Source organism: Lissotriton vulgaris, chromosome 12 (assembly GCF_964263255.1).
Source record: "Lissotriton vulgaris chromosome 12, aLisVul1.2, whole genome shotgun sequence".
Classification (NCBI taxonomy): Eukaryota; Metazoa; Chordata; class Amphibia; order Caudata; family Salamandridae; genus Lissotriton; species Lissotriton vulgaris.
Window position 1 is genome coordinate 409,822,989 of NC_141700.1, and position 20,123 is coordinate 409,843,111.

Consider the following 20,123-nt stretch of genomic DNA (forward strand, 5'->3'; position numbering starts at 1 on the left):
AGCTCATCATGACACCAGCAAAATGGCAATTTCCAGCACAGGGGAAAAATAACCAGGGCAGCGATGTGGCTAAAAGCCGGGGGGAATTGGCCATAGAGGAGCACCTCAGATTTATCTTCGTTGCACTTCAGGCTTGCCTGTGCCAACCAGAGAATACTGATGACAGGCACCGATGGGCCACATCGGTTTGAAGATCATCGTCCTTCCAAGTGAAGAGTAGCTGGGCGTCATCGGCATAAGCCATAATTTTGGCACCCAGCTTCTCTGCCAAATAGATCAGGGGGGTGAGGTATATATTAAATAGAAGGGGTCTCAGAGTCGACCCCTGCAGAACCCCAGTGGCCACTTTACTGGTAGATGAGGAGAAGGGGGCATCCACACCTGTTGGGAGCGGTTGTCCAGAATAGATTTAACCCAAGCCAAGGCCATACCAGTAATGCCGATGTCAGACAGGCGGGAGAGGAGCTGGAGATGGGGTACCGTGTCGAAGGCGCCAGAGAGGTCCAACAAAATCAGAGCCGCCCTGCCGCCCGCGTCCAAGCACTCCCTGATAGCCTCAGTAATCTCCACCAGCGCTGTCTCGGTGCTAAAAGATGTCCTAAATCCGAATTGAGCCGGGTGAAGAGCACCGGAAGATTCAACAAATCTCTCCAGCTGTTTAAAGGCCACCTTTTCGCACACCTTAGCTAAGTCTGGAAGGAGGGAAATGGGGCGATAATTGGAGAGAAGAGTAGGATCAGCTGAGGGCTTCTTGAGGAGAGGGAGGAGTTTGGCATGTTTCCATTGCAGGGGCACTCTACCAGATTGGAGTGAGTCATTAACAAGCACCACTACCACAGGAGAAATTATCTCAGCCACCCCACTCAGGACCCTCGCAGGGCATGGGTCCGCTGGCGAGCCTGATTTTAATCATTTTAAGATGGCTAAAACATCGCTTCCTTCTGCTGGTGTAAAGTACGGAAAGAGCAGGCTGGGTGCATTAATGCCCGGGGCGGGGGCATAGAAGGGGAATATTGCACAAGGTGTGTGGTTTTTATACTATCCTGAATCTTATGGATCTTAGCAATGAAGCAGGTGGATAGATCATCACACCATTGAGAGGAGGTAGGGGGAGTGGATAGTTCAGCAGCAGGTGACAGGAAGCTACGAACAATGGCAAATATTTCTTTGCTGTTATTATTGGCTTTGGATATTCTCTCTGCAAAAAAATTACCTTTGACTTCTTTGATGGCTGAGTAGTATTCCCTCTGGGTGGTGCGGAGTGCCACTTTGGCCCGGGGACAATACTCCTGGCACCAGCCTTGCTCTAAACTTTTACATCCCAATTTCAGTATTTTTAGGGAGTCAGTAAACCATGGCTTAGATGGAGAGCCAAGCAATAGACATCTCGAGGAGGACTGAGGGAGAGAATTGATGGCCTGGCTGATCCAGTCTGAGAATCTCTCCACAGCTTCATCGAGATCAGGGGCTTTATCCGGAAGCCTAAGAGACAGCACTTTGGACAGGGCTGGATAATTGATCTTCTTAGGGAGCAGTCCTGTTGCCATACCAGTAAGCGGAGCGGAGCTACCTATGTCCCAAGAAAAATATTTAGTGTGTGCTTTCCTTGAGCCACTTCACACTGTCCTCTTGGTCTTCTCACTGTAAAGACTGCTTTCCTGGTTGCCATCACCACTGCCAGAAGAGTGAGTGAGCTCCAGGCTCTTTCTTTTAAACCTGGCCGTGCACAAGCGGCCCATCTCTCGGTGGGTCGTTCTGTGCATTAAGGCTTGTTATTCTTAGACTAAAAAGGAGCCTTTGGTGGGGCTACGCCCCCATTCTACCAGGGCGACGGCAGCCACTACTACTTTGGGAAGGGAAGTTCCTTTGCATGACATCTGTCAGGCAGCTACGTGGACCTCGCTGCACACATTTACCAAGCACTACTGCCTGGACATCCAAGTCCAGAGAGACAGCTTCTTTGGCTGTTCTGTTCTCCCGGACTTTCTGGTGTGATCTTGGTTTGCAGACCCACCTCCGGGGTTGGTATTGCTGGGGTATCTATTCTGAGGTAAGGAATCTATCACTACGTGTTTAATTCAGATGCACAAGTTACTTACCTTCAGTAATGATGTATCTTTAAGAAACATTAGTGGTGATAGATTCCTTACCGCCCCACCCATCCTCCCTGTTCTGCAAACTGATTTCCAGGGTTACGGTCATCCCTTTCAGTGCCCTAGTTTCATGGCACCAGTGGTCAGTTTCTTGCATGGCTCTGCGTTCCTGGCGCAGAAAGCCGTGTACAGAACTGACATCCGCGCGCATGGGGGCGTCTAAGTAGCGCCAGCAACGTCATCCCGGTGCCAATGACGCACGCAGAGCTGCACAACGACGCCTACCGACGCGCAGGGGATTGCTGACGAATAACTTTCTGTAGCTAGTCTGGCGGCTGACAGTAATTCTAAGGTAAGGAATCTATTATTATTATTATTATTTTGAGATTTGTAGAGCGCCTGGTGACCCGAGGGCATCCCCGCGCTATAAAACTGTAAAATCCAGGACAGGCAAAAACCAGGAACTATTTGGGGAAGAGGAGGGTTTTGAGTTTTTTGCGGAAAAGTGCGTGGCTAGGTTCCAGACGCAGCAGGCGAGGAAGGGCGTTCCATTTAGAGGGGGCCTTAACCGAGAAGCGGCGTCCACCGGTACGCGACTTCTTGAATCTTGGGACTGTGGCCAGATGTTCGTTGTCCGAGCGAAGGTTTCTGTGGGCTTTATAAGGTGTAATCATATCTTTGAGGGTGGCAGGTCCAACCCCATTGATGAGTTTGTGCGTGATGCACATGGCCTTAAACTCCACTCGCTGGCGGACCGGAAGCCAGTGCAGAGATTTGAGGGCCGGTGTCGTATGGGCTCTGGGAGGAAGGTTGAGAATGAGTCTCGCCGCGGCGTTTTGTGCGCGCTGGAGTTTGGCCAGGGTGGTTTCAGGAGCGCCGAGGTATGCGGCGTTGCCGTAGTCCAGACGTGCTAGTATGAGCCCTTGAACTAGAAGTTTCCTGGACAGGGGGGGCAGGAGGGGGAGGATCTTGCGAATTGAGCGGAGAAGGCCAAAGCAGGTCCTCGCGGTCTTGACTGCCTGGGTCTTCAAGGAGAGGTCCTGCTCCAACCAGAAGCCTAGTGTTTTAATGTCTGTCTTGGGCGTAGGGATGTCACCGAAGGAATCCGGCCAGACTGAGGGAGGGACGGAGGACCATTTGTTGCCCAGAAGCATGATTTCTGTTTTTGTCCCGTTCAGCTTCAGCGAGGATTCCCACATCCAGGTATGTATGTCTTGCAGGCAGTTAAGTAGGATTTCAGGGTTATTGTCCAGCTGGGAAAGAGAGACGACGAGTTGTGTGTCGTCGGCATAATTGACTATTTTTATCCCATAGGGGGTGATCACATCCTCCAACGGGGCCATGTAGACATTAAACAGGGTGGGACTAAGCGAGGACCCCTGGGGCACACCACATGTGAGCGGAAGGGGATCTGAGCGGGAGTTGCCGTCCCACACCTGAAATGAGCGACCCGAGAGGAAGGATTTGATCCAAGCATGTGCGGTTCCCACAATTCCTGCCTTGGCCAGGCGATGGAGGAGGACACGGTGGTCCACCGTGTCGAAAGCGGCACTGAGGTCCAGGAGGATCACTGCCACTGATCCTCCTGAATCCAGAATACACCTAGCCTCCTCGATGACGGAGAGGAGTGCGGTGTCTGTGCTGTGGCCCGGCCGGAATCCGGTTTGTGACTGACGTAACATTTTATTCGTCTCGAGGAATTGGGAGAGTTGCACGTTGACTAATTTCTCAGCCACTTTGCTGAAGCAGGGAAGGAGCGAAATGGGTCTATAGTTGGCCATATCGTCCGGGTTTAGGTTGAGCTTTTTCAGCAAGGCCTTGACAACTGCGCCCTTCCATGAGGAGGGCACTATGCCTTGGGCAAGAGATGTGTTAATCAGATCCCTGATGGTAGGTGAGGTGCTGGGAGAAACGGTTTTTAAGAATCTGACGGGTGCCGGGTCCAGGGGGGATCCACTTTTCATTTTGGCCAGCGTGGTAGTAACCTCATCGCGGGAGACTCCTCTAAAGGAGGACAGCCGCGGGCTGGTAGAGCAGGCGTCTAGATCCACCGGGATGGGGGGGCTGATTGGGGGGAGGGACTCCAAGATCCGCGTGATTTTGGAATCGAAGTATGAGGCTAAGTCCTTGCATCTGTCCGGCGGGGGAGGGGAGGCAGCGGGAGCTGAGGGAATGTTGAGTTGTTCCTTAACTATCAGGAAGGATTCTTTGGCAGAATTGGCCGCATTTTTAATTCTGTTGTCGTAGAAGGTGGTCTTGGCTAGTTTAATGGCCGATTTATAGCGTCTTACTGTTATGTTATAGGTGTCTTTTTTACTATGTAGCCAGTCTTTCCTCCACAGTCTTTCCGCTTTTTTACATTCTTTGCGGAGGTCACGGAGTTCCGGGGTGTACCACGGGGCATGACCCATTGTCCTATCTTTGATCTCCCGACTTTTTATGGGAATGAGGCTATCAAGGGAGGAGGAGAGCCAGCCTCTATCACTCCTAATGTTTTTTTACAGATATATCATTACCGAAGGTAAGTAACTTGTGCATCTTTTCCCCAAAATGACCTGCTGGTAATTCTGAAATGCATTGTTCTGCATCAGTGATTTGTGGTGTGAACCATATTGGCAGGTTTTAATGACATACTTTTGCTTTTCCCTTCTCTATTTCTAATATTAGAAAACACAGCTTCATGAGGGGAGACCAAAACAGAAAAGACACCGCTGCAGGAACCCTAACAAGCTGGATGTCAATAGTTTGACCGGAGATGAGCGTGTTCAGCTAATAAACAGAAGAAATGCCAGAAAGGTATAGTCACCGTGACTATTAAGTTAGGAGATGTCTTTTACTCATACCATCCAGCTACATAATTCAATATCTCCGACCCCTTAACAACCTATATTTACTGATGCAATCATATTTCTGATATACTTCTAACTGCAGATTCCTCATCTTTTGAATATTTCCCAGGTGTCAGACTGAATCCTATAATTTTTTAGCAGGACCTCTGCGCACCGATATGTGGCGCCGTGCAGCTTCACACTGACGCCGTTCTCTCTGAAAATGACTTGGAGGCCTGTATAGGTGCCTCTCCTGCGAACTGACATCAGCTCTTTTCTGCTCTATGAGACCCGTGTCTGGGGCTGTTGCTTATCTCTTAGGGACCAGTTTGCTTTAAAAAAATGAAAATCTAGAGTGCAAGTAAAATCTCACCTCCGAAAATGATAGGTTTTAAACCCTGCAGGAAAAATATGTTGGTGACCAATCCTCATCAGGTTTGCCTGTGTTGGCAGTCACAACTCGAATGCCTGCAGTTACTACATGCCTATGAACCCGAATCAAGGCGAAACTCTGTCTCCAAGCATCGTAAGACTCTGCAGCAAGACTGATCCGGTTCTGGTAATTTTCCCGGTCAAGAAGTTGAAGGAGTCCTTTCCTGAGGGTGGTTTTTTCTCATGCTCCAAGTTGGTAGGTCAATCCATGCAGGACTCAGCCCCTTCTAGACACTCGCATAACCCGGAGAAGGTGCAAGACGTCCCCAAATCGATCAACATTCAAGCCTTCACCCCCAACTTGTGGCGAGCCGGTAGGCCTTCCATCTAGGGTACAGAGGGCAGATTCACCTTTAGGTCCATGTAGAACCTTCAAATCCACAATTGGACAGGCTCCTATTCTGACTCTGCTTTCGGGACCACGCTCCACCCAAGTTCAGAGTATGGACTGATGCCGGCACTATCAACATCAGTGGACGAGATACCCATTGTGCTGTCTGAGTCAGCGCCTTTACGACCTTGACCTAGGCCACGCTCCGCTTTCATTGAGGCGCCACAGTCCCCACTTGACTGTCCAACCCTCAACGAAGGACACAAACTATGCATTCCTTATTTGGAATGGATTTGGACAATGATTATGACTGCTGAGATTGCAAAAAGAACAGATGATGGATGGAATGCTGGATTAATCAAACATTCACCCCTGTCACAGATCTGGGTTAAATTCCTAATATCTGAAAGGGACACGTTGGTGATAGATTCCTTACCTTAGAATATCCCAAGGCGTCAGACTGGATCCGGAAAGTTTTGCTAGCAGCACCTCTGCGCGTCAGTAGGTGGTGTTGTGCGTATGCGCCGAGATGACGTCACGGAGTCTACTTGGGCACCACCCAGGGCGCTGACGTTAGTTCTTTCTTTTTCCGCACCAGTAAGCGCAGATCCGGTTAGAGCACGTACCCTACTCACTTTATGACTAACTTTTGAGACTTTTTGTTTTCCTTTTTTTGAGACTTTGACTCCTGATGCCACGTAGGGATGTCTGGGTTTAAATCCTGTGGGGCCTGTTGCCGTATGATGTTAGTGGCGGACCCCCACGATGTCTGCCTCTACTGCCTGGAGACCAACCACTACTCCGTCCTGTTTGGACTGTCGGGCCATGACCCCGAAGGCTTTGAGGGAGCGGCACCAGAAGCTGCTGGAGGTTCGGCACTCGTCCCAGTGCAAGAACGCTCGCGGGGTTACAGTCATCGCTCCTCAGGCTCCAACGCTTCACCCTCTGATTCGTGTATGAGAAGACACAAAACGAAGTCGAAGAGCGTTGTCGCTCTCCAGCCTCCAGCGCCGCAGTGGGTGCCATCTGTCCCACCCTTGCCAAGAGTCCAGGACAATTTTGCTCCTACCTGGAATCCACATTCGGATACCGACGCCATTCTCGGCACAGTTCCCAAGGCCGATTGTTCCTTCCCCGGTTCCTGCCCTGCTGCAGCGGTCTGTACCACATGCGGCGGAGGTGTAGGATGACTGAGAGGGATCCGAGGACCCTCTTGCTCGTCAGTGTGACTCTGAACAGGACTGGGCGGTTGACTTGGAGGATGCCGGCGACCTTGAAGTCTCCTCTGACCCGGGGTTTGCCTCCCCCAGCCTACCATGGAGGAGGGAGCCTCTTACACGATGGTGCTCCATCGGGCAGCTGAGGTCCTCAACCTTGATCTCCCTACGGTGGCCCACCAAACTAATCTCCTCACTAAGGTGCTCCAGACGGCGTCCACTCCATCGGAGCCGCTGCTGTCTTTTAATGATGCCCTCCCCGAAGTCTTGTTGGGCACATGGTCACGGACGGCCACAGGAGCCCCTGTGGATAAGAACGTCGCCAGGCGTCATCGCCCGGCGCCAGGTGACCCTGCTTTTCTGACCATTCACCCTACGCCCAGAGTCTGATCATCCAAGCTTCGATGTCCCAGAGGGCCTTTCCCACAGCTCCGCCGAATAAGGACTCTAAGAAGCTGGAGCAGTTTGGCAAGAGATTGTTCTCTTGAGCCAGCTTAGGGCTGCGGTCGGTGTACACCATATGCCTTTTGGGCCGATATTCCCACACGTGTGGGATACATTTGCAGAGGTATTGCCTCAGTGTCCTAGAGAGCTCCATGCTGTGCTGTCCCAGGTTGTTGCCGATTGTAAGGATGCCGCTAAGTATGCTTTTCGGTGTGGGCTAGACACTGCTGACTCTTTAGGGAGAGCAATCTCCACGACATGCCTGGCTCCGGTCCCCTGGGTTTTCGGGGGATGTCCAGAGTTACCTCATGGACATGCCTTTTGATGGTACTCGCCTGTTTGGCGATAAGGCAGACAGTGCGCTGGAGCGTTTTAAAGACTCTCGGGCTACAGCCAAGTCTTTGGGTCACTCCACCACACGTCATTCCACCTATACCTTTCGTTCCTTTTGTGACAACAGAAGGGGCGCCCCTCCATGTTCATTCAGCCAGAAGCCTACTCAGACTCAACCCCAGCGCGTCTGTGGGCATGGTGGCCGCCGTGGCGGCACAGGGGGCCAGCGTGCGGGTCAGTTCTCCTTTGCTCTTGCAGCAGCTGCCTCAAACCCTTCCTAGTCCGAGCATTGGGGTGCACCCCACACCGGTGGGAGGCATGATTCAACATCACCGCCCCCACTGGTGTTCTGTCACTTCGGACAGGTGGGTGCTGAAAATTGTCCGAAGGGGTTCCTCCCTCCCCTTCGCGTATACCCCCCAAACCCCCCCCCCCAGCCATGCCACCTCAGTTCCACTGCATGTCGGGGGATAATTTTGCACTTCTCCAGCAGGAAGTCGCGGCCCTCCTGGCCAAGGGGGCCATCAAGCACGTTCCTGGTCCAGAAGTAGGAAGTGGTTGTTATTCCCACTATTTTCTGGTCCCCAAGAAGGACAGAAGGGGTCTACGTCCCATCTTGGACCTCTGGAACGTCAATCGCTTCCTCTGGAAGGAGAAGTTCAAGATGCTGACTCTGGCTCAGGTCTTGGTTGCCCTCCACCCGGGAGACTGGATGGTAGCATTGGACTTGCAGGACGCATATTTTCACACCCTCGTCCTGCCAGCCCACCGGCACTACCTGCGGTTCACGGTAGGCCAGGAGCATTTTCAGTGCTTCCCTTTGGCCTTACCAGCGCCCCTCGGGACTTCACGAAAGTGATGGCGGTGGTCGCACTCAAGTCATCCTTGTGGCTCCGGATTGGGCACGAAGATACTTGTATCCCGAGCCACTCAGCATGGCGATCGCTCCCCCGATCCAACTGCCTCTTTGGGAGGATCATCTGTCGCTCCAGCAGGGAATGGTCCTCCACCCCAACCTGTCCAGCCTCCACCTCCATGCGTGGCGATTAAGCGGCGACAGCTGACGGCTTTTGATCTTCCTCCCGAAGTATATGATGCCATTCTGGCAGCCAGGCGTCCCTCCACTAAAACAGTGTACGCCTGCAGGTGGAACACATTTGTGACATAGTGCACAGCGAAGGGTGTGGATCCCCTTTCTGCCCCTCTTTCAGAAGTTCTTCTGTTCCTCCTTTCTCTGGCCCAGCAGGGCTCTGCTCTGGGCCCTATCAAGGGCTATCTCTTGGCCATTACTGTCTTTGTAAGGCTTCCAGATCAGCCATCTCTTTTCAAGTCCTCTGTTAGTCGTTTCTTGAAGGGCATAACACACACATTCCCTCTGGTCCCCTTTATAATGCCTCAGCGGGACTTGAATCTTGTGTTGACTTAATTGATGTGTGCTCCCTTTGAGCTGCTTCACAAGTGTCCTTGAAGTCTTCTCACCTTAAAGACTGCTTTTCTGATTGCTATCACCTCTGCCAGAAGAATGAGTGAGCTCCAGGCTCTTTCTTCTAAACCTCCTTTCCTTTCTGTTCATCCAGACAAGGTGGTGTTAAGGACCCGTGTTGCCCTTCCACATCGGGCAGACCATCACTTTGCCCACCTTCTTTCCGACTCCGCATCCTTCGAAGGAGGAAGAGTGGCTCCCCCGTCTGGACCAAAAACGTGCGCTCTCGTTCTATCTGAAGCTCACACAACAGTTCCGGATGGATGATCAACTCTTTGTTGGCTACGTGGACGCCAAGAATGGTCGGGCTGTGCACAAACGAACCATCTCTCTGTGTGTTGTTCTGTGTATTAAAACCTGTTACTCCTTGGCTAAGAAGGAGCCTCCTTTAGGGCTGCATGCCCATTCCACTCGAGCGACAGCAGCCACTACTGCTCTGGGACGGGGAGTCCCTTTGCAGGATATCTGTCAGGCAGCTACGTGGTCCTCGCTGCATTCCTTTACCAAGCATTACTGCCTTGACAGCCAAGTCTGTAGAGACAGCTTCTTTGGCCGTTCTGTTCTCCGTGACTTTCTGGTGTATTCTTGTTTGCAGACCCACCACCTGGGTTGGTATTGCTGGGATACGTATTCTAAGGTAAGGAATCTATCATTAACGTGTCTCTTTCAGATGTACAAGTTACTACTTGTGTAACGATATATCTGTAAGAGACATTAGTTAGTGATTTCTTACCACCCCTCTCATCCATCCCATTCTGAGAACTGATTTCTATGGTTAAGGTCATCCCTTTTAGGGCCCTAGATTTATGCACCAAATGGTCAGTATCTTGCATGGCTCTGCCTTCCTGGCGCTGAAAGTCGTGTACAGAACTGACGTCCGCGCGCATGGGTGGCGCCTAAGTAGTCTCCGTGACGTCATCTCGGCTCATAAGATGCCAGCGACGGACGTGGAGCCACACAACTCCACCTGCTGACGCGCAGAGGTACTGCTAGCAAAACTTTCCGGATCCAGTCTGACACCTGGGGATATTCTAGGTAAGGAATCTATCACAAACTGGGGCTTGGCTTGGCCAGCTGCAAGATGGCCGCACTGTAAGTGGGCTCTGCCGACCAAGCTAACAATCCGGCATCATCCGCAAGCAGACAGCACTACTTCAGCCACTCACCTTCCTATCCCGAAGCTGCAATACACTGGGAGTTGTTTGGTGCCGTTTTGACTCCCGGTCGACCTGTGTGGAGCGAGATCTGCGGCCCGCCTGCTTTGCAGGGCCTCCTCCTCGCGGTGGGTCTGGCCTGGCCCGGCCCACCGTTGCCTGATTCCCTGATTGCAGACTGGGACGTCCGTGTTTTCCGGAGGCCGCCGAGGGCCTCTCCGCTTCCTGCTTTGATGAGTGCGGCTGTTGCTGGGGCTGCTCGCCGCAAGGTTGGGGGTCCGTGAGCTGTATGGCCCAGGCCTGCTGAACACTAACTCCACCTTACACAAAAAGACACCAAGGGTTGAGGTAAAACAAACTGCACGTGCTTTCACCTGTGGCTTATAATTCAAATTGATGGTGCTTGTGATTCCAAGGAACACAACCCCGTTTGTTCCGTCAAGGGCAAAGCCCAAAATCGTAATGTACAATAAGAAATCAGCACCCATCCAGAAAATATTGTCTTTTTAGTCTCAAATGTCCATAGTACATATACAAATGCACAGTCTTGTAAAAAAAGGGCTCCAAATTCTTGCAGACTTTCTTTTTCAAGTTCTTTATTAAAGTGTTTCGGCACAAGAAAAATCCAAGAACACAAAAGGATTCACTTCTTAGCCAGCCAACGCGTTTCGTCTCTTACAATGAGACTTCTTCAGGGCTTCAACGAGAAATGGTAAGCACACATCAATACATCATGGTAAGTTTCTCAAAAACAGGATATTAAGGAAATTTTTCTCTTTGTTTGACAGTTGCTGTCCTACTGCCGATGTGGATACACTGCTGGTCACCATGCCTTTCCAAGACTTCTAAGAGTAAGCACAGCAAAAACAGTGTGAGCAATACAGTTATCTAACAGACAGGGAATCCCGACGTTGTATGGGTTCTGTCCTCCTGAATACTTATCGTCAGAACAAAGAGAAAAATTTCCTTAATATCCTGTTTTTGAGAAACTTACCATGATGTATTGATGTGTGCTTACCATTTCTCGTTGAAGCCCTGAAGAAGTCTCATTGTAAGAGACGAAAGGCGTTGGCCGGCTAAGAAGTGAATCCTTTTGTGTTCTTGGATTTTTCTTGTGCCGAAACACTTTAATAAAAAACTTGAAAAAGAAAGTCTGCAAGAATTTGGATCCCTTTTTTTACAAGACTGTGCATTTGTATATGTACTATGGACATTTGAGACTAAAAAGTCAATATTTTCTGGATGGGTGCTGATTTCTTATTGTACATTACTAACTCCACCTTGACTCCCGGCTGGGCTCTTTCCTGCGGCCACTGGAGCCTGGGCCTGGTGGCGGGTGCGGCGGACCCCTGCGCCTCCTTCAGCTTGGTGCCTGCTGCCGGTTGCTTTCTTGTGAACCTGTGTAGGACAGCCAGCGAGAGACTGCGCTCTGGCTGCCTGCTTTCACGGCCCGATGTGCCCTGCCCTGTCCACCCCTCGGTGTTTATTATCAGCCGCCTACCCGTCTCCCCTGCAGTGCTGGTCCTGGGCCTACGCGGCGACTATCCACTGACTGGCCCGACTTCGAGCATGCTGTTCCACAGAAGGAGAGGTAATCTGGCGTGACACCCTGAACCTGCACCTTCTCCCTGCTGCATCTCTTCGAGCGAGGCCCCGCATCCACCGCATCGCCTCCGCTTCTGGGGCTTGATGCCACCCCGTGTCCTGGACTCGCCCTGCTTTGGGCTGCTGTGGCCCTATAAGTTGCGCTTTGCGCCTATCCCATCACATCATACAGTTCCACTCTAGATCTGAAGCCTGCCTGACGCCAACAGTCTGTACTGCAGTGTGCTCTCTGGACAGCCCCATCACACGCTGGGAATTCGCCCCTGTGGAGTCACGCTGCGGCGGTTTTGTGATCCCAAGGTACCGGTGCCTCCCGCCGCTGCTCTTTGGCACCCTTCTGTGCCCACTGCGGGTTGCGACTGGCCTCTACTGCTTGGGGCTGGGCACTCTGCCAGTTCTTCTACCCAGACTGCCCTATCTGAGAAGTGGTGTCCAGCCCCCTGCCCCTCCTGACTGCAGTTCAGCCGCACTACGCCTTGAAGACGCCTTCTATGGTGAGCGTTCACATGGGGAGAACTGACCCTAAACAGCCCAAACTTGCTTTTGACCAGCGTAGATCGGCTCGCCAGGATGGTACAGGGCCGAACGGGGGTGACTCTGCGGCCAACATGGAGGCTCCTCCGGCATGCGACGACGAACTGAAGGCGATCATGCTAGACGTTATATCAAGGGTCACCGGTATCGCGGCTCAACTTGGCCAACTCTAGGCACGTTTGGACCAGGTTAAGTCCCGGGTGGACTCCCAAGATACTCTCCTACTCCCCGCAGAGTTCCGGATCTCGGACATTGAGGACACTGCCACTCAGGATCATCAGAAGATGCTCTAGATGGATAAAATACTGGACGTTATTCGAAATAAGAATGAGGATTTGGAAGCATGCTCTCACTGGAGCAACCTCAGCATTACGGGCGTGCCAGGATCAACCGATCTCCCGCTTTGAGGATTTCGTGAAACAGCTAGTCCAGGAACTATTAGGAGACATTCTTTCCTCAGTCTTCATTGTAGAACGCGCCCACCGCTCTCTTGGTCCCCTCCCTCGTCCGAGGTCTCCCTCCTCGCCACATTATTGCTAAAATATTAAACTTCAGAAATCGAACGTGATCCTCCGTGCAGCACGCAACAGGGGGGAAATCAACCATCAAGGAAACTCACTCTCATTCTTTCCGGACTATACTCTGGCAGTTCAGGCCGCTCAACTTGAATTCCTCCAAACAAAGCGGATCCTTCAAAAACATGATGTTGCTTACTCATTAGCCTACCCGGCAAAGCTGAGAGTCCGGCAGGGTGTCAAGACGCTCATGTTTCCTGACCCATGAGATGCACTTGCATTTGCTAAGAAACTTTATAAATCTTCACGCCAGTCACCCTCCGGCTCCCAGCACGCTACATCCAACAACCTCAGCGACAATGACTGATTGGTTCTGACTCATTGGTGAACTCTTATCTGTACGCTGTCTGCTGTCTGCTTGGCCACCCTGTTTTTTTGCGGGGTGTACGCTGAGCCCTACCATGCCCTCACGGGATAAGTCCCCTTCTTATTGTTTTCCTTCTTCCCAGTTGTGGGTCCCTTGGGTGGGTCGGGGAGGTATCTCAGCCTGATTGGGGTGTTGGAGTGGGTGTGCGGGTTGCGGGTTTTCTGGAAATGTTTTTTGGGTTGCAAAGGTGGAAAGTTCGGTTGGGTGGGGGGGTTCTTTTAATACAGTTGCCTGCACTTTGTCTGCTCTCACTGTGACAGATTCTGGGTTCCAAATTGCTGAGGGTTCGGGGGAACGGGTGGGGTCGGGGGTTCTATGGGTTTGCCCTGCGTTTTATGGGGATTAGGGAGTTGTTGTTTTATCTATATCTGTCTTTTGTAATCGGGCTGCAGCACTTTATCACTATTACATTTTTTTGCAGCAAGATTGTGCACAACATACTCCTCGGTCCAATTGGCACTGCTTCCCCCCCTTTTTCTTTTATGATATTTGCGCATTGGAGGTCTCCCCTATGCCTGGGCCTTCTCGTTTTGCAGGCTTCCAACTAGTTCAACTATCTGCTAAGGGTGATCATCCTGTTCTCCTTTCGGTTAGAACCTTAATGTTGCAGCATACCAACTGGCCTTACGCGATGTCTGCCCTTTTTCTCTGCGCCCCATTTCACCTAGGTACAGTATAACATGACTGACACCATTTGTTGGACCTGGAACATCCGTAGTCTTAACGATAATCGAAAAGCCAGGCTCATCCACTCTCACCTGCAGCGGCACAAGGTAGACATTTGTCTCTTGCAGGAGACCCACCAGCTGCCTGAGACCTCCACCAGACTCCAATTGCATTATTGGGGTGAGTCACATTCCTCGTATTTTTCCTCTTAAGCAAGGGGGGTGCCCATTCTGATACGTAGGGGTCTCCCCTGGGATACTATTCAGGTACTTACGGATCTGACGGACGATACGTCATTCTACATGGCTCCTTGTAGTCCCAATCCATGACGCTCGCTGCAGTGTACGGCCCTAACTCGGACGATTCTGACCTTTTTACTCATATATGGCACCTCATCTCTTCCCTGGGTCCGGCGGCCCTCCTTTGGGGGGAGAGGAGGATTTTAATGTCACCCTTTCGGCGGCCTTGGACCGCTCTGGCCCCCATTCTTCCCATCCTCGCGCTACCACTTTTCTACAGACCATACTTACGAACAACTCGTTATATGATGCCTGGCGTCATGTGTGCCCTGATGCCCGTGAGGGCACTTGCGTCACTGGTGCTCGGGCTGCTGGTCACGCATTGATTTATGGATCACCTCACCGGATGTCCTCACTTGGCTCACCTCTGCTGCTCAAATGGCACACTTTTTCTCGGATTATGCTCTGGTTCAAATTTGTCTCCGTCTCCCTCACTCCCTACAGCGAGCTTCCACATGGCGGCTCCCTCCGAATGCACTCTGCGATACCGTCTTTTGTGACGAGATCCAAACAGCGATCACCAACTATTTTGATTTAAATGTTGCTTCGGTGGAATCAGCTTCCACCCTGTGGAAAGGCTTTAACACAGTTATTTGGGGCGAGTGCATCCCCAAACAAGCCGATGTTCCATCCGTACCACATTGGATACACTGGAAACCAAAATTTAGGCTCTGGATGCAGCTCAAGCGGCCCTCCCGCTCCTGTGCGAAAAGCATACTGAATTTACTGAAGAGGCCGGCAGAGAACTCTCCTTCCTAAGCGGAGAGGCCAGAGCCCGTCGTTTCGGGGAAGGCGATCGGCCTAGAAAGACCTTAGCCAACCTTCTACGGCCCCCTCCCCGTGCTTCATCGTACATTACGGTTCTCCGAGATGGTGGCCGCCCCACTAGAACCACCTCTCCTGAGGAAATCATAGCTCGTTTTATGGATTATTACTCGCAACTTTACACTGCCTGTCCTCCTCGCGTGAGGCCTTTGAACAATATTTCGAAACCATCGCGTTGGTCTGGTTGGAAGATTATCATAGGAAATTCTTAGACGAGCCCTTCACCAAGGAAGAGATACTTGCTGCCATAAACAGCTTGATAAGGCCCCCAGTCTGGATGGTCTTCCAGCCTCTTTCTATATGACTTTCGCATCGTTCTTAGAACCACATTTGCTGCCATGTACAACGATTCTTTCGATAATGGCCTCTTCCCTCAGTCCCTTCGCAAGGCGATGATAATGCTACTCAAGCCGGACAAACTAGCTGACTGCCGTCCCCTCTACCTCATTAATATTGACAATAACTTTTTTGCAAAATTATTGGCCTCCTGCCTTCTCCTCCTCATGCCCCTCATTGCACTCCCTGATCAGTCTTGTTTCATCCCTGGCCGGGCCACCTCGCATAACCTCAGGACTATTTTTTCGGTTCTTCATCAAATCAACCCCAATCTCCCTGCTGTGACCCTCTACTCGACGCCACCAAGGCGTTGGATATGCTTGAATGGCTCTTTCTATTTTTTCTTCTACCACGCCTTGGATTTAGCAATATGTTCCTACGAAAGATATCTCTTCTCTACACTCGCCCCTCTGCTCGTCTTCGAATCAATGGTCAGGTATCGGATCCTATTTTGATTTAATGTGGCACTCGACAGGGATGCCCACGATCACCTATGCTCTTCGCCATTGCAACACCATACTCAGAGGGGAATAGGTTTTTCGGCCCGCTCCCTCCTGGTCTCCATGTATGCTGTCAACTTTACATTGTATGTTCGCCACCCCAAGACAATCTCAGCCTTCTTGTGCGTGAGATAATATGATTCGGTGGATTGTCCGGCATACAGGTGAACTGGAGCAAATCAGTGTTGTTCCCTCTTACGGATGCCGCCAAACCATTCACGCCGTATTTTCCCTTTGTTTGGGCCTCTGGCCCCACCCGCTACCTAGGTATCTGGTTGAGCAGGGACTTGGACGACCTTTGGAGGGTCAACTTTGGGGCCACGGTGGATTGGCTGGAGTATAAAATACCGCATTGGAACCGGCTCTCACTGTCCCTTGGTGGCCACATAGCCATTACCAAGATGGTGGTCCTCCCGAAATTCCTTTACCTTTTTTTAAACATCCCCATTCTCCTCAGCGCCCATTTCTTTAGTAAAATTCGCTCCTTGATCATCTCTCTTGTTTGGGTTGGCAAGCAGCCCAGGATTGCGTACAATATCCTCACTCTCCCCATGTCGGTAGGTGGTATGGGCGCTCCTAATTTTAAGCTTTACGCCTTAAGTGCACAGGCCAGCTTTCTACATTTCTGGATTCACCCCTCTCCTTATCAACCACACGTTGCGGTGAAGGCTCACACTGTCCCTCCCTGGCCACTGACTATTGCCCTATTTGCCCTGGCGAGTTGCCCGCTCGCTGAGGTAGACACGGTCTAGACCCTGCACTGGGCCTGGTCCGGACTGCGCCAACTCTCCAACGCCGCGATGTTATTGGCTAATGCTATGCCGATTTGTACGTCATCCTGCTTTTCCCCCTCTCCAACCCACCAGTATGTCTAAACATGTCTCCCACTTGGGTCTGACGACACTGGTGGATCTTTATCCCGGTGACACTTTCTACTCTCTTCCTACCTCTTCTGGTCCATTGGACACTTTACTCTTTTATCAGTTGCGAGCTATATTTAGGGAGTTTCATCCAATGTACCTCCAACTTCGATGCCTGCTCTTGACTTTATATATACATCCCCCACTCCTAGTAAAATAGTTACCAAATTATATGCCCTCACGTTATCATCCACCTTCATCTCCACGGATCATGCACGTATGCCATGGGGTGAGGATTTGGGCATGGATATCGATCAGGCTGACTGGCTTTATTGCTGCAATCAGACGAAGAAACTGTCACCCAACTACCGACTTAGTCTTATACATTTCAAATTTTTGCATAGACTATACCGCACTCCTGCTCAGCTCCACAAACTGGGACTCATGCCTAACGATCGTTGCATGCGTTGCGCTGCCGTGAATTTTGCTCATCTAGCGTGGTTGTACCCTAAGGTGTCAGATTTCTGGCTGGCGGTATGCGCCGCCATCTCTGAGATTACCTCTGCACCGGTACAGCCCAACCCACCGTTGTCTGCTGGGCTTTGTTAAATTTTTTGTCCGCATTCTTCTCGCCGCCTGATCGCAATGCTGCTTGTCCTGGCGAGGCGTAGGGTGGTCATGTGCTGGGGTCGCAGACCGGCGCCCCAGTTCGCTCACTGGCTTGAAGATGCCTCGAGATGCCAGACCTTGCTATATGAATTCTGGGACTTACTTCCCGCAAGGTCTCGCCGAATTGACATATGGGGGCCCTTAGTGACATATCTTCATTTCCGTCCTAATTTGTGCTGTGCTGCCTCCCCCGCGCTCCCCGCTGTCACTCCGCCCACGGTGGCCGCCAGCGCTGGTCAGTAACTGCCTCCCTCTACCCCCCTGCTTCCCCTTCTGATCGTGGTTGCCCCCATCCCTACAGTGGTGTCCCTACCTCCTTTAGCAAGGTGTTAATTATGGTGCCATAGCAGTGCCTCAAAGAATTAGACTCTTGCATGATGGTATTGTCGTCACATCTATGATATTCGGCTAATAACCTGCTGTGTACGATGCTCTGATCTGATGCAAAAGTGTATTTTGATTTGATTAAATTTGTCAATAAAGGTTTTGAAAACTAAAAAAAAAAAAAGGAATCCATCACTAATGTCTTTTACAGATATATCGTTACACAAGTAGTAACTTGTGCTGGTGCACGCCATGCCATCCCAGTTTAAACCCAGCCACCACGCTATTCCAGTTTAAAACTAGCCTTATGCAAATTAGGCTTGACCCTGTTCCCCATGGAAACAGTGTCGCCCAAACGGCCAGGCCAGGGCCTCCCTGGACCAGAAACAAGCATCCTGAGACTTGTTTCGGGGTAACACCCCTCATCAGCCAAGCTAGCTATAATCTGGTAGAGTAGCGAGCACAGATCCACGTCTGGTCCTTCCCACTTAGGGCACCAAGATAGGACAAACTTACCACGAGAAAAAATTGTATGATGACCATCGAGAAGCAAGTGACCTTGATACTCTGCCCCACCGAGTCAAGCCTCCTACCACCCTTTGGTCCTGCCTCTGAGGAGAGTGCTTCTTACATCATAGTCATGTGTAGGGTGGTGAGGTTTGTGACCTCCAGCTCCCCACCGTAGAAGCCAAAATAAATGTGTTAACGGAAGTGCTCTATACATGCATCTATGAGCCTCTCTTGCCTTTCAATGAGGCCCCTAAAAATATCCTGATCTGACTTTTAGCCACAGATTCCTTACCTTAAAATGATCTCCAGACATCCTACTGGATCTGGTCATTTTTTGGTGAGTAGGTCCCTTGCGTGTCAGTAGGTGGCATCGGTCGGCTCCGCGTGGCCTTGTCTACGTAAAAGATGATGTTCCCTGTTCCTATATAGGTCCCACCCAGAGCTACCCCGTAGTTATTTTTTGAGTAGGTGTTTTTTTAAAAACGTTTTGTCAACTCTGTTTTTGAGGATATCCGCCTGGTGCGGCAGGAATAAGTCTTCTAGGAAGGTCGGCGTCAAGCCATACGGCGCCTGCCACCAGCATATGTCAGTAACAGATCCGCACCTTGTTTGCCTTTGGTGATTCGAGCGGCTCCATGACCCAATAGCCTGCCCTGGCTGCTGTGCCATGCACCCAAAGACCTTGAGGGAGCGATTCCTCAAGCTTCTGGCGGCTCGCCAGTCGAGAGGAAGGTCCTCAGAGTGGTCGCAGAGCCTGAGGTTGTCATTGCACTCCAAGTCATCGAAACATGCTTTGAGTTAACTTGATCAGTAGGATGAAGGGGGGGAACGAGGCAGCATCGCCACACGAGGCGTGACTCCATGGTTGAATCAGCATCTGGGTCAGCTCCTAGCCTCCCAGAGTTTCGGGAGCAGAGGGAACTCTCACCCAGTGCCAAGAATTTTGAGACCATGCACGTCATATTTGGGTGTCCTGTTCGTACCGGCATGCCTTCGGTGTCCACAGGTTCGGAAGGAGGCCATTCTGGATCCACACCCACCGCTCCGGTCACAGCACTAGTTGGGTCCCAAAGATCTAATATATCCAAACAGCACCAGTCGCACCACCTCGACCATCCACCGGCGCCAGTCCCAAGGCCAACGCTCTGGTGGTGCCATCCCCAACTTCATCCCTGACTCCGACATGGAGCCAGAAGGGCATGGTCAGATGCCAACTGGCACTATGCTGTCCAGGCCGGAGCCTGGTTCCTATTCTTATAAGCTGGGAGGAATGGGAGGGGTCGCTGGACGCTGAAGAGTGGCAGCTTTATGACCATCCTATGGACTGGTGTGAGAATCTGGGTGTAGCCGGTGGACTGGACGTTTCTCCAGATACTGGTATGCTTTCTCACCCTTCTGTGGCTATGGAGGATGGCGCTTTATTTGCAGTGGTGGTGCGGAGGGCTTCTGAGGTTCTTAACCTTAGTTTGTCCTCAGTGGAACTCAAGGCTAATGTCTTGACAGAAGTGGTTCAGCCAGGAGTGTCCCCATCAGTACCGCTCCTCCCCTTTAATGAAGCACTTAAGATGTCCTGCTTGGGACTTGGACCAAGTCCAGCACAGGGGCTCCTTTAAAAAGGACTATTGTCTAATGCCACTGCCCTGCTCCCAGGAACCCAAACGTCTTCACCCAATACTCCTCCCTGGAGAGCTTGGTGGCCCAAACTTTCACCTGACCAGTAAACCTTGGCACATTCCCA

At 51.3% G+C, this 20,123-nt stretch overlaps 1 protein-coding gene across 5 annotated transcripts in view; it reads left to right on the forward strand.

The window, feature by feature from the left end:
* Window positions 1–20,123, forward strand: part of CHD9 (chromodomain helicase DNA binding protein 9) — a 2,197,083-nt gene that overhangs the window by 2,100,992 nt on the left and 75,968 nt on the right. For all 5 annotated transcript variants that reach the window (XM_086945174.1, XM_086945175.1, XM_086945176.1 and 2 more), the window contains one exon: window positions 4,761–4,889. In XM_086945174.1, the coding sequence (XP_086801300.1) occupies window positions 4,761–4,889 (129 nt within the window). The remainder of the gene's footprint in view (window positions 1–4,760; window positions 4,890–20,123) is intronic.